This window comes from Galeopterus variegatus, unplaced genomic scaffold (assembly GCF_000696425.1).
Source record: "Galeopterus variegatus unplaced genomic scaffold, G_variegatus-3.0.2 Scaffold686, whole genome shotgun sequence".
In the NCBI taxonomy this organism is placed as follows: Eukaryota; Metazoa; Chordata; class Mammalia; order Dermoptera; family Cynocephalidae; genus Galeopterus; species Galeopterus variegatus.
This window is the reverse complement of record NW_007726797.1, coordinates 282,924-292,545: the sequence shown is the minus strand read 5'-3', so window position 1 is coordinate 292,545 and position 9,622 is coordinate 282,924. Positions and strand designations below refer to the sequence as shown.

The 9,622-nt window shown below is 42.3% G+C and overlaps 1 protein-coding gene across 2 annotated transcripts in view; it reads left to right on the top strand.

Moving 5' to 3' along the window:
- Positions 1 to 9,622, top strand: part of TSPAN5 (tetraspanin 5) — a 173,358-nt gene that overhangs the window by 135,838 nt on the left and 27,898 nt on the right. For both annotated transcript variants that reach the window (XM_008571383.1, XM_008571384.1), the window contains exon 2: positions 4,337 to 4,387. In XM_008571383.1, coding sequence (XP_008569605.1) covers positions 4,337 to 4,387 — 51 coding nt within the window. The remainder of the gene's footprint in view (positions 1 to 4,336; positions 4,388 to 9,622) is intronic.

Here is a 9,622-nt window from a genome sequence, read left to right as displayed (position 1 = left end):
AACCCTCAGTGTCGCGCCCGTACTGGACCGGGACCGGCAACGGGATCGCAACCCTCGGTGTTGCGCCCGCACCTCGCTCAGCCAGTGAGCGACCGGTCTGTATGTGGGATCCGAACCCTTGGCGGGAGCGCCACCGCACTTCCCAAGCGGCGCACTGTAGCAGTGCGCCACCGGGCCGGCCCCACTAGGAAAGTTTTGAACTTGGGCTGAAGAATCAGATTTCCTGAGCAACCCAGCTCAGGCACCTATGTGATCTTGGGAAAAATTTCTAAGCCCACGTTTCCTTATCAATAAAATGGGGATAAAAACAATACCTACTGCCTGGGATTGTTATGGGATAGTTTAGACCAGCATTTTTCTGTAGAAATATAATGCAAGCCACATATGTAATTTACATTTTCCAGTACCTGTATTTGAAAGGTAAAATGAAACTAATGAAATTCATTTTGGTGTATTTTAATGAACCCAATATATCCAAAATATTGTCCTTCCAACATGTAATCAATAATGAAACAAGTATTAATGAGATATTTTACATTTTAAAAAATCATATTAAGCCTTCAAAATCCAATGTAAATTTTGCACCTACCAGCACATCTTAGTTTGAACTAGCCATATCTCAGGTGCTCAATAGCTAGTGGCTACCGTATTGGGCAGTACTGTTTAAGCTAATTCATATAAAACATAACACCTTAGCTTATACTTAGCATTCAGCAAATGCTGGCAAAATTATTGTTATTCATTTTAAAACGTCAAAAATTGGGTAGACAAGCATTTGTACCGCACATTTGCATATGTTCAAAAAATATATCTGTGGCATCTTCCCATATGACAGTATATGCATGTGTGAAGATGCCTCAGATATGTTTTTGTTTCTGTTTCCAAAGAACAAGGGGCTGACTTTTTAGAGTTCTCAGCCTTTCCCTGCAAGTCGGCCTCTCTGGGTTTCAGAATGAGGTCAGTTTGGTGGTTTATGGTCTTTTCTTTGGGAGGTGGGGAAGGGGAAACTGAATGTGCCTCACGTGCTGCGTGCCTGTCTGTGTTTTGGCTCTTCTCTGTTTAATTATTTGGAGCTGGAACAACTTGATTTTAAAACAAAACATATGGGCTGAGAGTAATTGGGAGGACATTTGCGAGTGATGTAGCAGCGAAGGTATGTATCAAGTTGAGGCCCCTGTACTGCTTGCTTGCTTAGGTATTGTTTTCCTTAACTTCAAATTCGGTGTTCTTTTTCCAGATTCTTAAACCTTTGTTTGGAAAGTCACAGTCAGAGAAAGAAATATTGGAGCAAGATTATAAGGGAAATTGTGAATCTTCTTTAAATCCCTATTTTATATGCTCTCCTCTTTGTGGAAAACCATTTGTTTCCAAGCTATTTATAAGTTTGGGAAAGAAAAATGTTCTTTCAAAGTGCCAAGAGGAGAGGGGAGAACTTTACTTAAAGAGGAGAAAGTTAGCCAACCACTGAATTTCTCTCCTTAACGTCACTGCATTGCTGACACTAGAGTGGGGACTTTCTGTTCCACGACCAGTTCTTATCTGAGGGTGAGGGTTTTGTCTTTTTACCTCTTCAGAGCCTCATTTGCTTACTGGGGGAGGAATGTATGATGTCCTGATTATATGCCATACAATTCTAGTGTCTCATCTTTCTGTCACATAGGGGAAATGGGAATTTATCAGGATTGGTGAAGAACATGTACTCCTTTTGTTCAAATTTCTGCTCCTCATTTAGAAACTGTGTGCCTCTGAACAAGTTATTCAGACTCTCTAAGCCTCATTTTCCTCCGAGAAAGGGGGTAATAATATTGCCTATTTCAAAGTAAAATTGTTGTGAAGCTTAAAAGACAAACCGCATACAAAGTACTAAGCACATTGCCTGGCAAGTAATAAAGGCAATAAATGCTGTGATTAGGCAGTGGCCCTCAGCAGTAACATGTTCACACTCTTCAGCTGCAAGAGGCACAGGTGACCACAAAGTCCGCTGCCACAACAACCCACCCATTGCTTGTGGTGACATGTGACTAAATACTGCATCAGGGAAAATAACCAGATATCTGTCCATGAAGAACTTTAGCATTAGAAAGTCAGCCGTTTCTCTGGGATGGGTTTGACGTCAGTGTATGTGAAGTCAAAGCCTTAGCTCTGCGCTCTGTGCTTTCTAGGTCTGATGGGACGCATGTGTTCACTTGTCAGTTGTTACTCGATTTGTCCCAGAGCCTATAAATATGAGAGTAGCATGTTAAATTGTTTTATTTTTGTATTACAGAGTCCTAGATACCTTTGAGTCATTTGGGGCTTCATTTGTTGTTCTTGATCTGAAACGGAAAATGAAATAGCACCCCGACCAGGGCATTGGAGGGGCTGACCACAGTTTTTTTGTTGGGATGCTGAAAACAGGAAATGCTTCTAAACGCTTGTCAAACAGCTTCCCTATAGGTACAAGGGTAGGAAGAGAGGGATCTTCAGTTTTTGCCAAATCAAGGACATGCTTTTCTGTATAGGGGCTCAGAATGTACTGCCTACTACCTTACTTCAGTGTCAGATGATTGTCAGGAGCTTTGGGAAGTTCTACTTTTAAAAATACACCACATTTTCAGAGTGATTAATTGCCTTTTTTCAGTCTCCTCTTTCCCCTCTGCTCCCTCTATTTTCCCGTTCAGATTTATTAGGCTTTGCCTACCAAGTGTCAGTAACTCCCTGCCGTGAGTGGCGAAGACCTTGCCAAGTGGACAGCTCTGAGACTTCCCTGGAACTGTAAAGAATAACCACCCTCACTCTTGTTTTTTCTGCACACCCCTCTCAGGGGAAAGCTTTCCTGATATTTAACTTAATCAAAATGTTAGTAAAATAAGCAGAGTTTGCTGTTGCCATCAGACTGAAGCTGCTTGTCAACCTGCCTGCTCTCTTTTCACGTCAGTGTTTGGAAAGGAAATTCAGAGTTGCCATTGATAATAGAGATGAGGGATGAGATGTATCTTTCCTCATGTCCAGTTACACCCAGTCCTGATCATTGAGCTCTTGATGGGTCGACAGCCCTGTGCAGTGTGTCTTCAAATCTGTGGCACCCCAATTATAAGGCACACTTATTTTAGGTACCATCAAGGGGGAAATAAAACTATGAGATACTGTTGATTTTAAGACATATCCCAATTTCAGAGATGTTAAAATGTGAGGGGAAAATGTGTATCTTAGAGCAGATGGGATACAGTGAGACATAATTAAAGTGGAAAGTCTTCCTGGTTTTCAGCTGATTCCCACACCCCCCAAAAACCTCAATGAGGCTAATTGACAGAACTGTAAGATATGTGAGTATGTATGAGATGTGCCTGTGCATTAGGCTGAACGCTTAACTCAGTCCCATAGGTTATTTGTGTGCTCCATGTTACACATGAAGTTGTGGAACTGAGTCGAGACCAGGAAGAGTCATAGAAGTCCTCTGAATTACAATTTAAATAATTTAAGTTCCTGAAAAACAAGAAGAATCTAGGAATTTTCTTTGGGTCACACTGGACTGGAATAAGATTCATGTTACCTTTTGAAAGAGTGATAAAGAGCTTGTTGAGGGACATCAGGGGCTCTGTGAGTCCTCCCTGACCTGGCCCATTTATAATGGCTCTGTGGTGCAGAGAGGGGCCTCTAAATTCATGCCTCTGCTTGTCCATTTTCAAGTGAACACCAGGCTCAGATTCATGGGGCACTGTTTCCTCACCAACCATAAAAGGCAGCACTAAACACTATTGATAACTTTTATTTCACTCAAGGATCTACGTAATTATTGTTCTTTATAATTTGAATGACTTCTGAGCACCTATGTGTTTCCAGCCCCCCCCCCCCTTTTTTTTTTTCCGTTTTTTGTCTTTTTTCGTGACCGGCAACAGATCGCAACCCTCAGTGTTGCGCCCGCACCTCACTCAGCCAGTGAGCGGCCGGTCTGTATGTGGGATCCGAACCCTCGGCAGGAGCGCCGCTGTGCTCACAAGCGGCGCACTGTAGCAGTGCGCCACCGGGCCGGCCCTCCAGCCCTTCTTAATGCTCTATTCATGTTAAGTAAGGGGATTGTGGTATTTCCTTTCCTGGTAAAGATGGATACTCAGATGTTAGAGAAAACTATTTCCCAGCCAGGTAAAGTGACAAAAAGAATTGATTGAGGGCTGGCCAGTTGTCTCAGCTTAGTTAGAGCTTGATATTATAGCACCAAGGTCAAGGATTCAGATTCCTGGACAGGCCAGCCACCAAAAAAAACACAAACAAACAAACAAACAAACAAAAACTTATTTGTATTAGTGAAAACATACTGTTTACCCTTATACTTACACTGCTTTTTTTCTTCTTTCAGTTTTTAGGAATAGCATTTCTTGGAATTGGACTGTGGGCATGGAATGAAAAAGTAAGTTAAACGTCATGAAAATGCACACATTTTGGTTATTAGCAGCTGTACATTATATTGTCTCCTTTTCCTCTTTGACAATTACAGAGTATAAAGAACCATGGCTTTTTAAAAATTATTATTTATTTATTTTTATTTATTTATTTTTTTAAAGATGACCGGTAAGGGGATCTTAACTCTTGACTTGGTGTTGTCAGCACCACGCTCTTCCAAGTGAGCCACGGGCCGGCCCCTAGAACCATGGCTTTTTAAAAATTATTATTTATTTATTTTTATTTATTTATTTTTTTAAAGATGACCGGTAAGGGGATCTTAACTCTTGACTTGGTGTTGTCAGCACCACGCTCTTCCAAGTGAGCCACGGGCCGGCCCCTAGAACCATGGCTTTTTAATGAAGAAAATGTCATTGGAAGATATATGTCATGTTCTCAGAGACTCTTTAGGAAAGGAGCTTGAATTGATCAGTGCATCAAAATAAAGGAGTAATAGTAGACATCCACAGCAGAGAATGTACATTGGGATTTGATCCATTAGCCAGAGATTCATGTTCCCACAGAATATTTCCTTACTCAGGCATGAGAATCTCAGTAATGTTTATAAATATCACTAAACCACCTGTAGCCTTTTTTCTCTTTTGCTTTTTTTAACCGTTTGGAAGATGACTAAAACCATAAAACATTATTTTTTAGTAGAAGTGTTATGTGATAAACTATTAGCATGTGGTATGAAGGAAGTGGGATATAAATTCACATTTGAATATCAGATCAACTCATCATTAATGCTAAATGGGAATGCTTGGCTACCGATTATAATTATTAAGAAATATTCAAAGTTTATGGTCAAATACAGTATAGTAAAAGGAAAAATCTGGAAATCTGGAATAGCATATTCTCAGTTTCAGGGAAGGTACAATATTCTAGGCAGTTTCTGCTCTGAGTAGCACACTCATGAGAACACTACACTGTGTCCACTCCTCTGCCTTTCTTTCTATCACACCTTTTAATTTTTTCTCTACAACTTCTCCTACCGAGGCCACCACTGGAATTCAAAAATAAATATGAACCCCATTTTGCTTCCTTGTTTGGAAGTGAAATCGTCTGCAGAATTCTATCTACCCTGGTATTTGGCTATACCATAAAGCTTTTATTATCTCCCACCTTATAAGAGTGAGGGGGTGTATAGACTGGTTAAAAGTTGCTGTAAACTAAGAGGTTAGCTTAAATTTTCCCAGAAGACCATTCTCTTATCTCTTAGGTATTTCACCCACTGAGCCTGATCCTGGCCTGAAGCCAAGAGTTTCTTTGAAGTGGTAAATGTATTACGAAAGGGGAGAGAGACTAAGAAAGTTCAGTAAACAAAAGCCCCTCAGATGCTAGTAGGAATTTCCACAACTAAAACAATGTTCAGATAGACTGTATAAAACAAAACTCAAATCCTGAGTTTTGAAAATAAACCATCCTTTATTTATTTATAAAATGCTTCTACATAATGTAAAATGTTTCATGGAAAATGAGCCACCTTCCAGCAACCGGAGTAACGTTTTGCGGCAGGGCAGTGATTATATATGAAGTGAGACAAATTAAGTTCCCAAAACAGATCACTTTATCTCCAGAAACTTTTGCATTGAATACTGGTCTTCTCTCAGATTCTGATTAGCTTCTGCCTTAATCCCATTGTAAGCCTGGAGATTTGTGTTGGTGGAATTTCAAATTCCTCTTTTAGAAGCCTTCTGGTTGGTTAAATGCCACATAACACAGCTTTTTATAACTCCTTTTATAAGAGTCCATTTCAATCTGCTTTGAAAAGATGCTGAAAGGCATTAAATGAACTAATTGTCTATTCTAGCAATAAACAGACAGTTGGTTGTTTTGAAGTTTATTTTCTCTTTATGAAATACAATTATCCTTTTGTTTCATCAGTTGCCTTGAATGTCTCTTCTCTGATAAAGTCACACACAAGATTTCTAAAACTGGTAGTGTCACACAAATATCAGAGCAAAGGGGTGATGCGGTCTTTAGGGAGGGACAAAATAGTAGTCCCTTTTTTGTCAGGGGCACTGTCAGTGAAAGAAAGTTTCTCTTGCAAGCTGGAAGTTACATGGTCAAGGTCACCCAGCTACTGTGTAGCAGAACTCCATGAGCAGTGGTCAGGTAGAGGCAGGAGAGGGTAAGGGAGTTGTTCAGCCATGCAACAGCACAGTTTGAGCCATGTGTCCGGGCACTGGGCATGGGAGTATGGTAGGGGACGATGCAGAGCCCCCGTTTTGTGGAGTGTACATTCCAGTGTGGGCCCTGACAGGAAGCAGTTAACTGGTCAAGTATATGTGTCCAGGCACTGCTGAGTGCTGGCAAGAAACACCAAGTATAACGTAAGGGCTAGATAGACAGTGGTGGGAGAAAGAGTCTCTTTTAGTTGGAGTAGCTGGGAATGGCCTCTCACAGGAGTGGCATTGGAGCAAAGACCTGGATGAAGTAAGAGGAATCTGCAGAGTACCAGGAAGAGAGAATAGCAAGTGTGGTGGCCCTGAGGCAGGGCCATGGTGATGATTCCAAGGAACAGCAAGAAGACCAGTAGGACAGGAGGGAGAGAGCAAGGACAAGAAGAGCAGGGTATGTGGCAAGTGAGGCAGGCAGAGGCCAGATTTGGCAGAGTCCTGCCAAAGTGTGGATGTATTCTAGGGATGAGAGAAAGCTGCTGGGGTGTTTTGGTAAGGGAGTGTCCTAATCTGACTTTTGTTTTAAGATTGCTCTGGTTGGTGTGTGGAAAGAGCACAGCGTTGTGCATGCTGTGGAATAAATGTTTATGTCCCCCATAAATACAAACGTTGGGGATCTAATCCCCAATATGATGATATTTGGAGGTGAGGCTTTGGAGAGGTAATTAGGTCATGAGGGTGGAGCCCTCATGAATGGGATTAGTGCCCTTATCAGAAGAGAGAGGAGAAAGGTGATCTCTTTGCCAGGCAAGGACATAACCAGGAAGAGGGCCCTCACTAGACATCTAATCTGTGGGCACCTTGATCCTGGACTTCCCAACCTCCAGAACTGTGAGAAATAAATGTTTGTTATTTAAGCCACCTGGTCTATGGTATTTGTTATAGTAGCCCAAGCTAAAGGCTGGCTCTTCTATTTACAATTTTATCTGTGTGATGTTGGGCAACTGAGTTAACTTCTCTGAGATGCCCAGTCCTCATTTGTGCAGTGGAAACACTGATCTCACCTCACTGAGTTGCTGTGAGGCCCAGCACAGTTCCCGCTCCAAGGTAAATGCTCTCTGGCTCCCTCCCCTGGACCCATGACCACAGCACAGCCAGTTCTACATGGGGGCAAGAGCAGAGTGGTGGCTTTGAAAGCTGCCTCAAATTTTAGGAGAGTTGCAGGCTCCAGTGGTGAACCAAAGAATTGCTTTTGTTTGGGGGTCTTTTAAGGAGGATGTGATGTGCATTGACATCCTTGGTAACTGCAGAGGCTGCTCTGTCGAAGCCCTTTGGGTTAACTTCGAAGTTGGTCCAGGCCTCGAACCAGATGAAGTTCTGAGGTAACCCCCAGCCTTTTAGAGGGTGGTAGACAGTGTGCACCTAGTGAGCTGAAAACACCAGCCTGTGAATCAGTAAATCCCCAAACTGGGTCACAGCTGGAAGGATCAGATATGCACTGGAAGGATCAGATTTCCTTAATAGATGGGGTTTTCCACCTATTTATGTGGAAGTACATTAGGGGCAATAATTATTAAATATCAGTCTGAGTTTTAAACCTCAGACTAATATTGCAGTTGAACACTAAACATAATTTAAATCATTTTATCTAAGTTCAAAATTGACTATGAAGATGCAGAGGATGACTGGGTCTCCAGGGGATGTTTGCTTATGTGCAGTGTTTCAGACACCATAGGGTCTGCTGCTTGGAAGAAACATTAACAATTATGTAGCATGAATCACCTCTACAACACCCTTGGCAAATCCAGCCATAATCAACTCATTTATTCAAATAACATTTATTGAGCACATAGCACTTGACAGGGCTGTGCTGGATTCTAGGGATAAGAAGATGGAGAGACCTGGTTTCACAACTCAGGAAACTTAGATTTAGGAAGGGTATACATATGTAATGTGTACACACATATACATAAAATAATAGATTTCAGTAATTGCTAGTTAGGAGTGTATATACGTTTAACAATTCCCACAGCAAAGTACTCACCATTCCTGTCTCATTGGGTTGCTCTTACTGTTGGAAAGACCTTCCTTCCACCAAATTAGCATTATGTCCCACTAGTTTGCATTCACTGATTCTGTATCTACCCTGTTGGTTGCTACAGATACGTCCTTCCATATGTTAGCCCTTGAGGTATTTCAGGGTGGAGTCCTAGTTCCTTCTGAGTTTGCAGGCTAAATGTCTTTTCTCTGGTTGGTCCTTACAGTATGGGCTGGAGTCCTGTCCCCATCTGGGTTGTGCTCCCCTGGCCTCCCTCTAGTGTGTCCTCTGTAGCGTGGAGAACCATGGAGAAGGAGCATTTGGGGCTGTAGAGAGTACATATGGCTGGATTGTGTTCCTTTGCCCCTTGCCTGGTGTCAGTGCAGCTTGAGATCCACTGTTGATGACGGTCCATAGCTCACTGAGAACCCATTTGCCACAGATCCAGTTGGTTTACACCATCCACCTCATATCTGGCTGATTTTCAGTGTCAAATGCAAGAGTCCCCATTTACATGATGCTATTTCAGCCTACCTCTCCACCTGCTAGGATTGCTCTACCACCTGAACCTGTAATCCAGCAGGTTCCCCATTCCACTCAGCTTGGTTTCAGCTGTACATTTTGATCAACCTTCTCCCTCGATTTCTTCTAAAGCAGGCTTTCCTTTAGGCTGCTCCTTGCCCCCACGCCACCTGGGGAAATTTTGATTCAGTAGGTCTGGGGTAGACATTGGGATGCCCTATTTGAACAAACCTCCTAGATCATACTGATTGCAGTCAAATTTAGTTATCACTGATAACTAAAGGACAGAGCCCAATGACATGTCACTAGAAATTTCCTTTGGGGTTGACACTCATTCACTTATGTGTACCCTTGGGTGTCATCAAACAATTTATAATCCATCTACTTGTCATTGCATGACTATTTTGCTGCATCTTTTCTTTGTAGATAGACTGTATCCTTCACGGGCTGAGCCTGTGGCGCACTCGGGAGAGTGTGGTGCTGGGAGCGCAGTGGCGCTCCTGCCGCGGGTTCGGATCCT